The following is a 19,005-nucleotide window of genomic DNA, read 5'->3' on the forward strand; positions in this document are numbered from 1 at the left end:
ATGGGCACTGATGGGGAGGCACTGGTAGGTGGCACTGATGGGCATTGACAGGCATCACTGATGGGCACTGAAAGGCAACACTCATATATGGCACTGATAGGCGGCACTGATGGGCGGCATTGATGGGAACTGATAGGTGGCACTGACTGGCATTGATAGGTGGCACTGAAAGGCAGCTCAGATGGGCACTATGTGGCATTGATGTGCACTGGTAGGCAGTGATATGTGGCATTGATGGGCACTGGCAGGTGGCACTGATGAGCACTGACAGCTGGCATTGATGGACGCTGAGAGGTGGCACTGCTGGGGCTACACTGATCATCAGGGCACACTGATCATCAGTGCCCTGATGATCAGTGTACATGTCCTCTCTGAAGAATGCCGATTACCGGCTTTCCTCTCCTCCCGAGCTGTCAGCGTGACAGCTCGTGAGGAGAGACATGCCAATAACCGGCATTTCCCTATTTTCATGCGATCAGCTGTGATTGGACAATAAACAATATCAATAACAATAAATAGTGTACTCAACCGCCATGGCCTGTATGCATGTTCACCGCGCAAGACTCCATTGCTGAAGAAAAAGCATGTTTAAGCTCGTTTAAAGTTTTCTGAACATTTAGACAAGCCTGTGAAATACCGGGAGAATATAGTCTGGTCAGATGAGACCAAAATTGAACTCTCTGGATGCCATGATACACACTGTTTGGAAGTCAAATGGCACTTCACATCACCCCAAAAACACCATCCCAACAGTGAAGCATGGAGGTGGGAACATCACGGTGTTGGGGCTGTTTTTTAGCATATGGTACTGGCAAACTTGATTTGATTGAAGGAAGGATGAATGGAAAAATATACCTGGACATTCTTGACAAAAATCTGCTGCCGATGAAGATGAAGCGAGGGCGGACATTTCAGCAAGACAATGATCCCAGCACAAAGCCAAGGAAACTCTTAACTGGTTTCAAAGAAATAAAATAAAGCTGCGAGAATGGTCCAGACAATCACCTGACTTGAATCCAAAAGAAAATCTATGGAAAGAACAGAGTTCGTAGAAGAGGCCCACCGAACCTTCAAGATTTGAAGATTGTTTGTGTGGAAGGATGGGCCCAGATCACACCTGAGCAATGCATGTGACTAGCTTCTCCATACAGGAGTCATCTTGGAGCTGTCATTACCAACAAAGGACTTTGTGCCAAGTATTAAATAAATTTCAGTTAGCGTGTTCAATACTTTTTCCCTGTGCCATTCCATTTTATTATACATAAAGTTATTTCTGAACTTATTTGTTTTGGTTTCTTTGTATGTATGGATTGCGCGGGTTGTTACCGACATCTGGTGAAAATTTCATGTCAATAACACTGTTAGAAATATATTTACCGAGAAAAATGGTGACGTGTTCAATATTTATTTTACCCGCTGTATCCTGTTTTTTGTATTGCTTTCTTTGTGTGAGATCCCTGGTGTTCCTGCCAGTCCCTCTTCTTTCCTATCAAAAACCGACATGAGCACAGCATGGTCAGTTCTCTAGCTGTGCTGGGAACTCGGCCTGCTCTTCTCCAATGATCAGACTTGTCCTGACACGCTCCCCCCCCTGCACAGCCATTTACTGGGAAGATTAGTGCACTGATGTTTCTGCTCCCCCAGCTCTTATGCAGCTGAGAGGGTATGTGATCACTTGTAAAAAGGGGGAAAAAAGTGTTTATAATGTTTTGGGTTTTTTTTTATATCTGTACACAAGTGTTTTTCCTTTCATTTTCTATTTTAAATGGAATGGGTTGTTTTACAAGGTGAGGGCTTACATATACTTTTTTTTCCCCTAGAATGCAACTTTGGGGAGCAATGAAGGCATCACATTGCTCCTCTTTGAAAATCTTGCTGAACAGGCATTACACATTGGTTGGACAGCTGGGTTATTCCTGATAAAGGCATACCTGTTAGAATTTTTGGGTTGCTTCCACTTGCTGCAAGCTATGGTGGAACTGTAATGGCCAGCATTCTGGAGAACCTGTATATGCGTAGATTTGATTCTTGCAGCGGTAAAGCAGTTAATGAGAAATGTAATGCACTGATGTCTGTTACCATGGCAGCAGTCACATGTTACCACGGCAACACGACATGCACTTAGGTGCTTCGGGTAGACTTGAGCTTCATTGTTAAAAACTGGTAACAGGACTAATCTCTTGGAGGAATGAAGAAGCGGCTTCTACTTTTACTAGAGTAGCATATGACGAAGTACGTAAGACAGACTGTATAGTAGTAACGTGACGATTGTATACAAGCGAGACAACAATTTTACTGTCATACGGACGATGCATCGGGCAGCCATGGTCTTCTGGGCATAGGAGCCAATGGTCACCTGGGGAAATGACCGCAGTGTCAAAATATATCCCCTCCAGTGAGCTATGATTTCCAAGCCTCACCTGCGCTTGTTTTACTTCGCGGGATCGGCCTATAAAACATTTGCTCAAGCATTCATGAAGCTGTCACAAATAATGCCAATATTTGGCTAATATGTTTATTTCCTATGATCGTTACCTCCAACTAGTGGCCATAATAAGGTGGGTAGGAGATAATAATATATTAACCACTTGCCGAATGACAGCTACAGCGCGGTTGTCCAGTTCTGGGAAGGCGTCATATGACGTCCTCCCAGAATGCGCCCTCCTGGGGGCACGCACCCAGCGATCTCCGTGATTGGTGTCCTATGGACACAGTTGATCACGTGATGTAGTAAAAGGCCAATTACAGTGGCCTTTTACCACGTGATCAGCTGTGTCCAATAACACAGCAGATCACCGGTAAATGCAGTTGCCGGTTATAGGCTGCATCGATAACTAGCGATTGTCAGCGGACAGATCGGCACCAATCACCGGGGCGCTGATGATCTGTGCCCAGCAATGCCACCAACCTGTGCCCATCAGTGCCAAGTAGTGCCACCCACCTGTGCCCAGCAGTACCACCCAGCAGTGCTGTCAGTAGGTGCTGTCAGTCAGTGCTGCCGATCAGTGCCGCCGATCAGTGCCCATCGTTGCATATCAGTGCCGCCTATCCGTGTCGCCTATCAGTGCCTCCTATCTGTGCCACCTCATCAGTGCCGTCTATCTGTGCCACCTCATCAGTGCTGCCTATCTGTGCCACCTCATCAGTGCCGTCTCTCTGTGCCACCTCATCGGTGCCGTCTATCCATGCCATCTCATCAGTGCCGCCTATCAGTGCAGCCTCATCAATGCACATTAGTGAAGGAGAAAAATTACCGGTTTGCTAAATTTTATAATGGAAACAAAGAAAAACTTTTTTCACATTTTTTGCTCTTTTTTTTTGTTTATAGCGCAAAAAATAAACTCCCAGCAGCGAATAAATACCACCAAAAGAAAGCTCTATTTGTGTGAAAAAAATTATAAAATTTTCATATGGGTACAGTGTTGCATGACCGCGCAATTATCACTCAAAGTGCAACAGCGCTGAAAGCTGAAAACTGGCCTGGGCAGGAAGGGGGTATAGGTGCCCGGCAGGCAAGTGGTTAAGGGAAATACAGGCATTATTTATGACGAAAGGACATTTTTAATAGACCTGTGTGTGTATACAGTGTGTATGGGTATACGCACACACACAAACAGGGGTTGGACAAAATTATGGAAACACCAAGTAAAAGAACAAAATCATTACCTAATATGATGTTGCTCCACCTTTGGCATCCAAGACAGCCTGAGTTCTCCTGGGAAGTGACAAATATTCTTAGATAGTAGATAATGGAATCTGATACCACTCTTCATGCACAAAAATTCTACCACTCTTCATGCACAAAAATTCTTCCATTGAGATGCAGGAGGCAGAACCTAAACCTTGTTCCCCAAAATTGACCATGGTGGCTCTATGATATTGAGGTCCGGTGACTGCGGCAACTAGGGAAGGTGCGAAACTTTGTCTGCATCCATGATTTGACAACACCAGCTGTGTGAACCTGAGCATTATCGTCTTGGTAAATGGCGCTGTCTTTTGGAAACACTGTCTGCACCATGGGGTGCACATGGTCCGCCAAAATTTCACAAAGTCACTGACAGTGATTTTACCTGTCAAGGTGATGATGGGACTTGAAGAATACCAAGATATGGCTGCCCAAACCATGATTGGACCTCCGCCATGCTTTACCGTTAGCACAAGACACTCTTGACAGTGGGACAGTGTTCTTCACACGTGAACATCTTACAGCTTTGGAAGACTGAGATTAAGCTCTGCAGATACTTTGCTACAGTTGTTTTTTCATTCTGGGTCACAATCCTAAAGTGTCCCTTTTGTCTTGTTCAGGCAGTTGACCACGTCAGCCGCTCGTATGCTTATCACATGACATTGTCCCGGAAACTGTATTTGCAATCATAACCTTTGATCCTGTACCTCACTATATATATATATATATATATATATATATATATATATATATATATTAGCAAATAAATTTGCAACTTCAAGCACAGAGGCACCAGCTAAGCGGCACCAACAATTTGCTCTCTTTGATGCTCAGCAAGCTCTGACATGACTTCGTATTACTAGCAGCGCGCGGTCAGTGAATCACAAACGTGAGGCTTCCCACCTGTTAGCTAGGTGTCTCATCACACAGTGGAAGCAAAAGTATGTTGCATCACTTCTGCTTTCCATAAGAAACATGTTGTCACTTTCACACCTGCAAATCATGTAGTGTTTCCATATTTTTGCCCAACCCCTATAAGTATATAGTTCCATGGTTAGCCATGGCACTCTGTTTGAAATATATGCCCGGGTGCTCACCCAAAAAGAAATCTTATAAATCCAAAACTGGTATTATTACAGGTACTTGTATAGCACCATCAATTTACACAGCGCTATATATATATATATACTGTATATATAGTGAGGTACAGGATCAAAGGTTATGATTGCAAATACAGTTTCCATGACAATGTCATCTGATAAGCATACGAGCGGTTGAATATATATATATATATATATATATATATTCACATCAGTCCCTAATCCTCAAGGGGCGTACAATCTAAGGTATAGAGACACTCATGGATCTTGCAGAGAAGGAAGATCAAACACAGCAGTGTTTTTATTGTCCATGTTTCGATGAAGCTCAGTGCATCTTTTTTTTAGGGTAGGTTGTTCTAAACATCTTGGAAAAGTAACCACAGAACTTCTGTGGATGTAGGCTGCCTCAAATCCCTTTGTGTCTTCATATGATCTCAGACAGACTCGATGTTGAGATCAGGGCCCTGTTTGGTCCAAACTATCACTTCAAGATCACCTGCTGCCATTTTTCTGCACACCAGTTCCTTTGTTTTTCATGCATAGTTGAGTTGCTTCGCCTTGTTTCCAAGTCAGAGCTTTGGCTTTTTGTCTGAAATTCTTCCATAAAGACCACATCTGGCCAGACTTGTCTGGACAGTAGATGGGTGTACCTGGGTCCTGCTGGTTTCCACCAGTTCTGTGCTGATGTCACTGCAGGATATCTTGCAGTGCAGAAGGGGAGTAAACATGATGTGTCTTTAATCTGATGAAATAAGTTTCTATGGCCAATCACTGCGTCTACAGTCCTCAGCATTGCCTGATCAATGATGTCCTCGGTGCTGAGCAATACAGACAGATACTTATCCATCATGCCATACCATCAGGGAGGTGTATGATTGGCCCCAAATTTATTCTGCAGCCGAACAATAACCCCAAACATACAGCCAATGTCATTAAGAACTATCTTCAGTGTAAAGAACAAGGATTCCTGGAAGTGATAGTTTGGCCCTCACGAAGCCCTGATCTCAACATTATGGAGTCTGTCTGGGATTGCATGAAGAGAAGAAGTATTTGAGGCAACCTACATCCACAGAAGATATGCGGTTAGTTTTCCAAGATGTTTGGAGCAACTTACCTCCCGAGTTCCTTCAAAAACTGTGGAAGTGTACCTAGAAGAATTGATTCGGTGTTGGATTTCTGTTCATTTACTTTTTCTTTTTTTTTTTTACTTATTTCGTTAATTAGGGGGGAAAAAAATCATATTAAGACCCCTATTTCTATTTATATAAAAATAAATCAGGCTGGTACAGGATACGCTGCTCTAAAATAAACCAAATGGGAAGGTTTAAAACTGGGCCTGTAAGAATTTTTGCTTGTTATAGTGATGTCTGTATAGTGATGTCTGTATACACAGTGTGTTTGATGTTTTTTTTTTTCTTTTTTTAATTTAATTTTTTTTTTTTAATTACAGAGATTTGGGAACAAAAAGAATCCAGATTATGCTGCTGAGGTCACTACTCATGGTAAGTGTGGGCTGTCTGGTTATTTGTTTTGAACATACAGAGTTCACAAACATACATAACTTAGACTTGAATGGGTCTTTGCTCTTGCAGTATGGGTATCTCCCATTCAAATCAATGGGGTATTAGAGAGCAGTCAGTAGGGGGAGGGGGATGTCAGGTTAGCATAGTTAAGGATACTTGGGGAAAGTGATAATACAGTACTAAACGTATCCTTTAATTGATTGAAATTCATTGTGGTGATATTCCTTTTTATGGAGTCTCTCAAAAAAATGTTCAGAGACTGGCTTCTAAAATTCTAAGCAGAGGTGGGCTCCTATGTCTGCAGGGTGTGCAAGCACAGAGAAATGCATTGTGGGATGCATGTGGAGGGTGTGCCTGTTTCAGGAAGTGGGGATAAGTTAACCTCCTGGCATCTTATGGTGTCTGCTCAAACTCACCTCCTGTTACTTCCTCACCAGCACACTGGTCTTCTTCTGGGTTTGGGATCTTCAGCCATCTTGATTCCCTGGGCAAGAAGGACTTGCCTCTCACACATGCATGGGAGTTCATTCATCTTGGCATTGGGGTGTCCCAAGAATGTACCCTGAGCATGCCCAGCTCAGTGTACTTATATAGACGATTATGAACAGGCAAGTTTTTTTATTTTGTTTTTTTTTAGGTGTAGCAGAGGCATAGCATGTCTCTTCAGTAATAAAAAGCCTCTCTGCTTCTCTTTTTTTTTCATTACACGTTGGCCTGTTTCACACAGGCTTCAGCTTGTAGAAGAGCAGTTTGAACAGCAAGCTTTGACAAAGCATTTGTGGACCTTTCTGCAAGCTTTGTTGAAGCTAATGGGAGTGTTGGCTGTCACTTTAAACAAGCTGGTAGCAGGCTTTCAACAAGTGCTGAAGCCTGCTAGCAGCTTACTTAAAGTGGCAATCAGCTCTCCCATTAGGATCTGTGCTCAACATTTACAAACTGCAGCTGAACTTTGGTACTTTAAAAGCTTCAACAAAGCATGCTGTTCACACTGCTTCAATACAAGCTGAAGCCTGTGTGAAACAGGCCTTTAAGTAATATTAACCCCTCAGTTTTTTTAAGCACTGTCAGCAGTTTATTTAATCACCAAGGCCTTATTCACGCATTTGTCAATACCATGTGTTTACGTGACCGTTATTTGGCATTTTTAGATTAGATTAGATTCAACTTTATTTTCATTGTGCAAAGTATATGTACAGAGCCAATGAAATGCAGTTAGCATCCTGCCAGAAGTGCATAAATGGCCCATTTACAATAAATAACAATATAACAAAAATCAAGGTATGGAATATACAGTAATACCATAATCAGTGCAATGAGTAGTGCATTAATGGATGAAATATTCAGTAATGCAATGGTGAATACAATATATAGTATTTCAATATTATCTAATGATTAGCTGTTCAATGCTTTAACAGCCACAGGGGAAAAACTATTTTTCAGTCTATTTGAAAGCCTCATAACCGCCTTTCAATGCCTGCCATGAATATTACAATGGTACCACACAATGCTGTTCACACAGGAGTATTAAAAATTAAGCAGCAAGTCGCTATCATCAGGCATCAGTGCTTGTCAACCACCTCCATTGATTTCAATGGTGAAGACAAATAACCACACCTTAACAGCACCTAGAGCATTTATAGTGTGTTAGTGAAGCATTTATTAATTGTTAACTGGGCATTGGGGGGGAAAACGGACACAAATACAATGGCTACTTTATTAGGTACACCTGTTCAATTGCTTGGTAACACAAATTGCTAATCAGCCAATCACATGGCAGCAACTCCGTGCATTTAGGCACCTGCAGTATGTAACTATGTAATATCCTCAAAAGATTCCAAGAATCTGGAGAAATCTCTGTGGCACAAGTATTGAGCCCTGGGGTGGCACTGCATTAAAAACAGACATCATGCTAGCGTAGGCTCAGGAATAAGTCCAAATATCACTGTCTGTCCAAAAATGCAAGGTAAAGCTCTATCATGTAATGAGGAGGCCTTATCGGACCATGATCCAGAAGCTCTGCTGTCTTCTCTGGGCCACAGCTCGCTGTCCAAAAATGCAAGGTAAAGCTCTACCATGTAATGAGGAAGCCTTATCTGACCATGATCCAGAAGCTCTGCTGTCTTCTCTGGGCAACAGCTTGCTGTCCAAAAATGCAAGGTAAAGCTCTACCATGTAATGAGGAAGCCTTATCGGACCATGATCCAGAAGCTCTGCTGTCTTCTCTGGGCCATAGCTCGCTGTCCAAAAATGCAAGGTAAAGCTCTACCATGTAATGAGGAAGCCTTATCGGACCATGATCCAGAAGCTCTGCTGTCTTCTCTGGACCATAGCTCGCTGTCCAAAAATGCAAGGTAAAGCTCTACCATGTAATGAGGAAGCCTTATCGGACCATGATCCAGAAGCTCTGCTGTCTTCTCTGGGCAACAACTCGCTGTCCAAAAATGCAAGGTAAAGCTCTACCATGTAATGAGGAAGCCTTATCGGACCATGATCCAGAAGCTCTGCTGTCTTCTCTGGACCATAGCTCGCTGTCCAAAAATGCAAGGTAAAGCTCTACCATGTAATGAGGAAGCCTTATCTGACCATGATCCAGAAGCTCTGCTGTCTTCTCTGGGCAACAGCTCGCTGTCCAAAAATGCAAGGTAAAGCTCTACCATGTAATGAGGAAGCCTTATCTGACCATTATCCAGAAGCTCTGCTGTCTTCTCTGGGCCACAGTTTATTTAAAATGGTCTGTTTCAAAGTGGAAAACTGTTCTGTGGACACATAAGTCAAAATTTGACATTCTTTTTGGCAATCATGGGTGGTTTGTCCTCTGGACTAAAGAGGAGAGGGACCTTCCGGCTTGTTATCAAAGCTCAGTTCAAAAGCCTGCATCTCTGATGGTGTGGGAGTGCATTAGTGCGCATGGAACAGGCAGCTTGCACATCTGGAAAAGTACCACCAATATTTGGAGCATCTTGAAACCAAAAAAAAAGACAAAGAAAACCTAGGACTGTTGAGCAGTTGGAATCCTATATCAGGCAAGAATGGGACACCATACCTCTCCCAAAACTCCAGCAACTGGTCTCCTCAGTTCCCAAACATTCACAGAGTGTTGTAAACCTCTTGCCGTTCAGAGGATTTACCCCCCTTCCTGACCAGGCATTTTTTTTGCGAAATGGCACTGCGTTACTTTAACTGACAATTGCACTGTCATGAAAACGCTGCACCCAAATGAAATTTATGTCCTTTTTTTCCCCACAAATAGAGCTTTCTTTCAGTAGTATTTGATCACCTGTGCGGTTTTTATTTTGTTGTACTATAAACAAAAAAAGACAAACAATTTAAAAAAAACATTTTTGACTTTTTGCTTTTAAACATGTCCAGTAAAAATATTTAAAAAATCAAATTTCATTATAAATTTAGGCCAAAATGTATTCTGCTCCATGTCTTTGCTAAAAAAAAAAATTCCCTATTCATGTAAATTAATTGGTTTACGTAAATGTTATAGCGTTTACAAATGGCAGTATAGATACTGGATTGTTTTTTTTTTTTTTTTTTCCTTGTTACTAGTAATGGCGGCGACCAGTGACTCATAGCGGGACTGTGGCGGGCATTCTGACACTGGGGGGAACTGATTTGGTGTCACTGACATCCCCAGTGACACCAGTACAGTGATCAGTGCTAATAAAAAGCACTGACACTGTATAATTGCACTGGGCAGGAAGGGGTTAACATGTTGGGCAATCAGAGGGTTAACTGTGTGCTGTGCCGTGTTTTGCTATGTGGGCTGTGTCTGTGTTTCACTGTAAGCACACTGCTTTGTATGGCTGTGCTATGCACAGCCATACAAAGCCGTGTGTAAGAGCTGACAGAGGAGAGATCTGTGTTGTTTATACACAGGTCTCTCCCCTGTCAGAGATACTCGGCGATCACCGGGTGCCGACGAGTAATCACCGGCTAGAACCCGGTGATTGACAGCCGAGGCTGCGATTGGCAGCGCGGGTAGGGTGCACCCCCTACCCGGAAATGCAAAATCATGTATATATACATGATTTTGCTCACCCATGCCACCCTGTAGCTGTATTTCTGCTACAGGGTGGAGGGGAAGCGGTTAAAGAAGAGATGCTACACTATGGTAACACATGGTCCTGTCCCAGCTTTTTTGACATGTGTTGCTGCCATCAATTTCAAATTACTAGATTTTTTTCTCTTAAATTGGTACATTGGAACATTTGATATGTTTTTTTTTTTTATTGTGAATACAAATATGAGATTTTGAAAACGATTACATTTTGCTTTTATGTAGATCTTACAAACACAATTCCCCAAAATGTTGGACACTGTAACAACTTTTAGCAGTTTATTTTGGTTTATTTGGGTATATTGTAAATGATTTCCCTTTTTCTTTGGCAGGTGACCTCAGGTTATAAATCAAAGACCATAGCAGCAGCGCTGCCCTCACCAATCCTGGACCCTCTGCTGTCACCATCTCTGATGGAAGATTCGGAGCTGCGCCAGCTTGTGCTAGAGATTTTGCACAATCTTATAGATCGCCATGACAACAGAGCCAAGCTGCGAGGGATCAGGTACCCCTCCGATAAAAGCAGATTTGCTAACCTCTGTCCATTTTCTTTTGCAGGATTCTAGTTACTAAATGTACACAAGTATACAGTCGGTCCATAAATATTGGGACATCGACACAATTCTAACATTTTTGGCTCTATACACCACCACAATGGATTTGAAATGAAACGAACAAGATGTGCTTTAACTGCAGACTGTCAGCTTTAATTTGAGGGTATTTACATCCAAATCAGGTGAACGGTGTAGGAATTACAACAGTTTGCATATGTGTCTCCCACTTGTTAAGGGACCAAAAGTAATGGGACAATTGGCTTCTCAGCTGTTCCATGGCCAGGTGTGTGTTATTCCCTCATTATCCCAATTACAATGAGCAGATAAAAGGTCCAGAGTTCATTTCAAGTGTGTTATTTGCATTTGTAATCTGTTGCTGTCAACTCTCAAGATGAGATCCAAAGAGCTGTCACTATCAGTGAAGCAAGCCATCATTAGGCTGAAAAAACAAAACAAACCCATCAGAGAGATAGCAAAAACATTAGGCGTGGCCAAAACAACTGTTTGGAACATTCTTAAAAAGAAGGAACGCACCGGTGAGCTCAGCAACACCAAAAGACCCGGAAGACCACGGAAAACAACTGTGGTGGATGACTGAAGAATTCTTTCCCTGGTGAAGAAAACACCCTTCACAACAGTTGGCCAGATCAAGAACACTCTCCAGGAGGTAGGTGTATGTGTGTCAAAGTCAACCATCAAGAGAAGACTTCACCAGAGTGAATACAGAGGGTTCACGACAAGATGGAAACCATTGGTGAGCCTCAAAAACAGGAAGGCCAGATTAGAGTTTGCCAAACGACATGTAAAAAAGCCTTCACAGTTCTGGAACAACATCCTATGGACAGATGAGACCGAGATCAACTTGTGCCAGAGTGATGGGAAGAGAAGAGTATGGAGAAGGAAAGGAACTGCTCATGATCCTAAGCATACCACCTCATCAGTGAAGCATGGTGGTGGTAGTGTCATGGCGTGGGCATGTATGGCTGCCAATGGAACTGGTTCTCTTGTATTTATTGATGATGTGACTGCTGACAAAAGCAGCAGGATGAATTCTGAAGTGTTTCGGGCAATATTATCTGCTCATATTCAGCCAAATGCTTCACAACTCATTGGACGCCGCTTCACAGTGCAGATGGACAATGACCCAAAGCAGACTGCAAAAGCAACCAAAGAGTTTTTTAAGGGAAAGAAGTGGAATGTTATGCAATGGCCAAGTCAATCACTTGACCTGAATCCGATTGAGCATGCATTTCACTTGCTGAAGACAAAACTGAAGGGAAAATGCCCCAAGAACAAGCAGAAACTGAAGACAGTTGCAGTAGAGGCCTTGCAGAGCATCACCAGGGATGAAACCCAGCATCTGGGGATGTCTATGCGTTCCAGACTTCAGGCTGTAATTGACTGCAAAGGATTTGCAACCAAGTATTAAAAAGTGAAAGTTTGCTTTATGATTATTATTCTGTCCCATTACTTTTGGTCCCTTAACAAGTGGGAGGCACATATGCAAACTGTTGTAATTCCTACACCGTTCACCTGATTTGGATGTAAATACCCTCAAATTAAAGCTGACAGTCTGCAGTTAAAGCACATCTTGTTTGTTTCATTTCAAATCCATTGTGGTGGTGTATAGAGCCAAAAATGTTAGAATTGTGTCGATGTCCCAATATTTATGGACCTGACTGTATATAGCATACACAGTCCTTTAATATGGATCCTGCAGTAATATGAAAGGCCTACATTTTATTTCAGGGCCCTTTCTCCATTCTAAATGGCAGCAAAAAAGTTGTTCAATGTGCTTACATTACCCCCAGCTTCCTTAACCACTTCCAGACCGGACACTTTTACCCCCTTCCTGTCCAGGCCAATTTTCAGCTTTCAGCGCGGTCATGCAACACTGTACCCATATGAATTTTTTAGCATTTTTTTTAGACAGATTAAGCTTTATTTTGGTGGTATTTATTCACCACTGGGATTTTAATTTTTTGTGCTATGTAAATTAAAAAGTCCAACAATTTTGAAAAAAAGTGTTTTTCTTGTAAAATTTAGCAAATAGTATTTCATCATAAATCTTGGCCAAAATGTATTCCGTTATTTTTGTAGTAAAAAAAAAAATTAGTTTATAACCAAAAATTATAATTTTTAAACTTTTTTTTTTACATTTTTTTTTTATTTATAATTTTTTTTTTTAACATACTGTCACCCTAGCAGTACAGTGTCATAATGGTGACACTGTACTACTTGTGGGGGTGATGAAGATTATTATTTTTTTTTTATTTTTACACGGATTGCTTTTACACCCATAAAGGATGTAAAAGCAATCATTTCTCCTTCTCTCTGGCTGCATTCTTGCAGCCATTGAGAACTACTGAGTGAGCTGTGATTGGTCACAGCTTGTCACATGGTACAAGGCTGTTGTGAATAGCCTTGTACCATGTGACCTCTGTGATCATTCACAGATTTCACACATAGTAAGCAATGATGTCACAAGTGACATCTTGCTTACTACTCTGCATGTGATCACTGATTGGCCAATCAGTGATCACATGATCGGGACCTCGTACAGAGGTCCTGTCCAACGATCGGTGTTCCACTGTGTCCGGAGGGAGCGCGCACAAGCAGGGTGTAGGGAGGCCGTTTATAAACGGCCACCCGACCCTGCACTGCCACTGTCTGGCCTTTTATATACAACAGCCGGACGGGAGGTGGTTAATGCAGTAAGTGACACCTTCATTCTACTGGATAGATTCCAGGGAATAGTGAGTAGATGCTTCCACACTGTGATGAAGCATCCTCGCACTCTCTGCTTTAACCACTTTCCGTCCATAGAACTTACCCATCCATAGGACATACTCAAAGTGTGATATCCCAGTCATCGCTGAAGCAATGATGGAGCTATCATAGAGATTCTGCACCTTGTAAAAGTGATTCAAGCGGCTAAAGAACTTGTGGATTCATTTTATGGCCAGTGGTGTAAGAGGGTCCCCCCACCCTCCCGCCTCTGCTGCCTTTACTGAGCTCTCCTGCTTAGACAGGGAGCCCAACAAGGATGCGATCAGCAACATCTGGTCCCTGAGACAGTGAGAGGAACGGATGTCTTTCCTCCCACTGTGTGATTTCAGAAACCGGAATCGACTAGGATTTCAATACTTCCCGTTTCAGTCTCAAGTAAACAAGCCATTACCAGATTCTAAAAGCATCAGATCAAACCGATCTCTGTTTGATCTGATGATGTGGAGGCCACAGGAGACATCTGGAGTCTAAGGGCTCGTGTACACTGCAGCTGATAAACTCACATTTAGGAGCTGTTCAGTGTTTTTTTCAGCAGCCCCTGACCTCGCCCTAATGTTTTCCTATATGTCAATGTACACATCTTCATTTACAGGCATTTGAGTTTACAGTCGATTTTTGGAACACAGAAAACTTGCGTTCAGCAGTTGATTTTATCAGCGTTTCAAACGCAAAACGTTTGTAAACGAGGAAAATCGCACTTATATGCGTTTTCATTTTTTTATAACTCTTCCAGTTCCCAATGCTGTTCAGAGCCTTTTTTCATCATGAAATCTGCATGCAAAGCGATTTCAAGGTACAAAACACTGAACACAGGATGTTCCTAATAGCTTGTCACCTACTGTAATGATCAATTCACACCTCAGACCTCTCCCACCCTTGGAAACAAAAGATATGTTAATGACCATTCACATCTCAAATTCCTCCTGAAGACCCCCTGCCAGGTGGCCTTAATGACTCCCTCCACCAGACAACTTTCCCACCCTTGAAAACAAAAGAAATGATAATGAGCAACTCACACCTAAGCTAATCTCAACACATCCTGCTGTCTCTGCTTCTATGTCTGTATTTCTCTGAAAAAGTCTGAAATAGTTAATAATTTACCACTTTTCACTGCATTCTGGGCATTTGGGAGGTTCTCCTGTGCTTATCTTTAAAAAACGCTTCTAAACGCAAACGCGCATAAAGGTATTATGCAAACGCGGCTAAACAGACATTTTTCAACCTACGTTTTCCAGCAGTCAGTTTCCATCGTTCAGAAGTGTCCCGTGTACATGGGGCCTAGACCCCAGATCTCTCCAAAAAAAGGATCTATCCTCGCCCATTAAAAAAAGAAAAACCCTTCAAAGAAAATAAAATGTTTTTTAAAAATGTTTAACATGTCCCTGTTCCCACGTGCTCACAAGCAAATGGGATTACTTGCGTCCGTCCTACATACATATGTAAACAGCAATTGCACCACACATGTGAGGTATCCCCATGAACGTCAAAGTGAGAGTAAAAATTCTAACACCTGAACGTCTATTTAGCTCTAAATTAGTAACCTGTAAAGGCTTTTAAAGCATCGCCTATAGACATTTTTAGGTAGTGAAGTTTGGCACCGATCAACTGGCGTACATAATTTTAAAGCTTCACATGTTTGGTAACTTATTTAGTCGAAATAACATCACCTTTTATATTTTACTAATCAATTGGGTATTATATTGTGTTTTTGTACATTAAATATCATCAAAGTGCATTTTTTGTCCAGAAAAAATGCTGCACAAATATCATTTGACATAAAAAATATGCAACGCCCACAATTTTATTCTCTAGGGCCTCTGGTTAAAAATATATGTTAGGGGGTTCTAAGTAATTTTCTAGCAAAAAAAAAAAAATTGCTGATTTTTACATGTAGATCAGAAAAGTCAGAATTGACCCGGACTGGAACTTGTTAGTAAGGACGCCAAACAGACTTCTCCTTATGGGGACGGCCATGAAACTGATTTCTTCATAGTACGGTTTCCTCCCACACTCCAAAGACGACATGCTGGTAGGTTAATTGGCTCCTGTCTAAATTGTCCCTAGTATGTGTATGTATGAATGTGAGTTAGGGACCTTAGATTGTACGCCCCTTGAGGGTTAGGGACTGATGTGAATGTTCAATATGTGTAAAGCGCTGCGTAAATTGACAGCGCTATATAAGTACCTGAAATAAATAAATAAATAGTATGCCCTTTCCAGCGTCATTCAACTCAGGTACTTTAAAGGAGTAGTACAGCCAAAACTCTTTTGGCTGTACTTCACCTGTGGATCACAGGAGTGCAGTTCATTCTGTGACCTGTTTTCAGCTGACAGCGGGCTGAAGCCTACTATCGGCTGATGTCACTCAGCAGGTCAAGGCTGGGGAAAGATCCTGACTTCTAGGTCAGCATCCGCCCCAGAGTTTGGAGCAGCACCTGGCTTAGCCTCCAGTGGGCCGCTGAGAGCTTGTGTCAGCTGCTCCCTCCCCCTCCACAGCCCAGCGCTCCAGTGAGTGCTGGAGGGGGCTGAGCAGAGAGCGGTCACTGACAGTCCCGCTCTCTGCCCAGAGCAGCTGTGAGAACTCAGCGGTCATGTGGTCGCCGAGTTCTTACCCTTAGAGCCGGCGGGGGACAGATGCAGAGTCAGACAAATGCTGCATCCACCTAGGTAGGTATGATTTAAAAAATAACCATACTTCTTTTAACCGCCTCCCGCCCACCATGTAAGGAAATGACGACACAAGACAGTTCTCTCATTCTGGGAGGCCGTCATATGACGTCCTCCCACTCTCACAGCATGGCGAACTGTGGTGCGCTGTGTCCCTGGAACACAGCGGATCACCAATCAGCGGAAAGAGCCAATGACTTCGGCTCTGTCATGTGATCATCTGTGTCCAATCATAGCCGATCGCATGTAAATAAGGAAATGCCGGTTATTGGAATTTCTCTCCTCACAAGCTGTCACGCTGAGAGCTTGTGAGGAGAGGACAGCCGGTCATCAGTATTCCTCAGAGGGGCTATCTACAGTTGCAAGAAAAAGTATGTGAACCCCTTGGGATTATGTGGAGTTTTGCATGAATTGGGCATAAACTGTGTTCTGGACGTCATCCAAGTCACAACAATAGAAGAACACAGTCTGCTGAACATAATACTACACAAACATTAGATGTTGCCATGGTTTAATTGCACATAACATGTAAACATTCACAGTGCAGGGAGGAAAAAGTATGTGAGGCCCTAGCTTAATGACTTCTTCCAGAGCTAATTGGAGCCAGGAGTGAGCCAACCTTGACTCCAATCAGTGTGATGATATTGGATGTGTTGCTGACAGCTGTCCTGCCCTTAAAAAACACACACCTGTTTTGGGTTTACTGGTTTCAAGAAGCACTGTCTGATGTGAACCATGCCTTGCAGAAAAGAGCTCTGAGAAGACCTACGATCAAGAATTGTTGACTTGCATGAAGCTGGAAAGAGTTACAGAAGTATCTCCAAAAGCCTTGATGTTCATGTGTCCACGGTAAGACAGACTGTCTACAATTGGAGAAAGTTTAGCACTGTTGCTACTCTCCCTAGGTGTGGTGGTCCTGTAAAAATGACTGCAAGAGCACAGCGCAGAATGCTGCATGAGGTAAAGAAGAATCCCAGAGTGTCGGCTAAAGACCTACAGAAATCTCTGGCACATGCTAACATTTTTGTTGACACATCTACAATAAGGAAAACATTAAACAAGAATGGAGTACATGGGAGGACACCGCGGAGGAAGCCATTGCTGTCTAAAAAGAATATTGCAGCACGTTTGAAGTTTGCAAAAGAGCACCTGGATGTTCCACAGCACTACTGGCAAAATATACTGTGGACAGATGAAACCAAGACTGAGTTGTTTGGGAAGAACACACAACACTATGTGTGGAGAAAAAAAGGCACAGCACACCAACATCAAAACCTCATCCCCACTGTAAAACATGGCGGAGGGAGCATCATGGTTTGGGGCTGCTTTGCTGCCTCAGGGCCTGGACGGATTGTTGTCATTGATGGGAAAATGAATTCCAGAGTTTATCAAGACATTTTGCAGGAAAACGTACGACCATCTGTCCGCCAACTGAAGCTCCGCAGAGGATGGGTGATGAAGCAGGACAATGACCCAAAGCATACAAGTAATTCAACAAAACAATGGCTGCAACAGCACAGAATACGCCTTCTGGAGTGGCCCAGTCAGAGTCCTGTCCTCAACCCGATTGAAATGCTGTGGCATGACCTTAAGAGAGCGATTCACACCAGACATCCCAAGAATATTGCTACACTGAAACAGTTTTCTGAAGAGGAGTGGTCCAAAATTACTCCAGATCGTTGTGCAGGTCTGATCTGCAACTACAGAAAATGTTTGGTTGAGGTTATTGCTGCCAAAGGAGGGTCAACCAGTTTTTAAGTCCAAAGGTTCACATACTTTTTCCTCCCTGCACTGTGAATGTTTACATGTTATGTGTAATTTAACCATGGCAACATCTAATGTTTGTGTAGTATTATGTTCAGCAGACTGTGTTCTTCTGTTGTTGTGACTTAGATGACGTTCAGAGCACATTTTATGCCCAATTCATGCAAAACTCCACATAATCCCAAGGGGTTCACATACTTTTTCTTGCAACTGTACACTGATGATCAGAGCACTGATGATCAGTGTAGCCCCATCAGTGCCACCTGTCAGTGTCCATCATTGCACATCAGTGCCACATATCAGTGCCCAATTGATCTGCCTTTCAGTGCCAGTCAGTGCCACCTATCGGTGCCAGTCAGTGCTGTCTATGAGTGCTGCCAATCAGTGATGCCTATCAGTGCCAGTCAGTGCCAGTGAGTGCTGCCTATGCGTGCCAGTCAGTGCTGCCTATGAGTGCTGCCTATCAGTATCCCTCAGTGCTGCCTATGCGTGCCAGTCAGTGCTACCTATCAGTATCCATCAGTGCTGCCTAACAGTGCCATCAGTGCTGCCTATCAGTGCCATATATGAGTACTGCCTTTCAGTGCCCATCAGTGATGTCTGTGAATGCCCACCAATGATGATTTCAATTCCCATCAGTTCCACCTACAAGTGCCTCGTCAGTGCCCATCAGTGCAGCCTATCAGTGCCCATCAGTGCAGCCTCATTAGCTCACATCAGTAAAGGAGAAAAAGTATTAATTTTTACAAAATGTTATAGCCAGGAAGCTATCATTTTCAGAAGTAGGACAGCAATAGTAGCTCCCTATGTAGATGTTCCCTTTTAAAACCCCTTCCCTGAATATTCTATACTGCTT

General features: G+C 42.8%; 1 protein-coding gene across 1 annotated transcript in view; it reads left to right on the forward strand.

Annotated features, from left to right (window-relative positions):
• The window catches only part of EFR3A (EFR3 homolog A), a 270,999-nt gene that overhangs the window by 175,423 nt on the left and 76,571 nt on the right, over positions 1–19,005 (forward strand). Inside the window, exons 13-14 of the mRNA XM_089685931.1 lie at positions 6,236–6,287; positions 10,707–10,879. Coding sequence (XP_089542057.1) covers positions 6,236–6,287; positions 10,707–10,879 — 225 coding nt within the window. The remainder of the gene's footprint in view (positions 1–6,235; positions 6,288–10,706; positions 10,880–19,005) is intronic.

The sequence above is a fragment of the Staurois parvus genome, unplaced genomic scaffold, assembly GCF_062004578.1.
Source record: "Staurois parvus isolate SC_StPar_1 unplaced genomic scaffold, SC_StPar_1.0 ptg000389l, whole genome shotgun sequence".
Lineage (NCBI taxonomy): Eukaryota > Metazoa > Chordata > Amphibia > Anura > Ranidae > Staurois > Staurois parvus.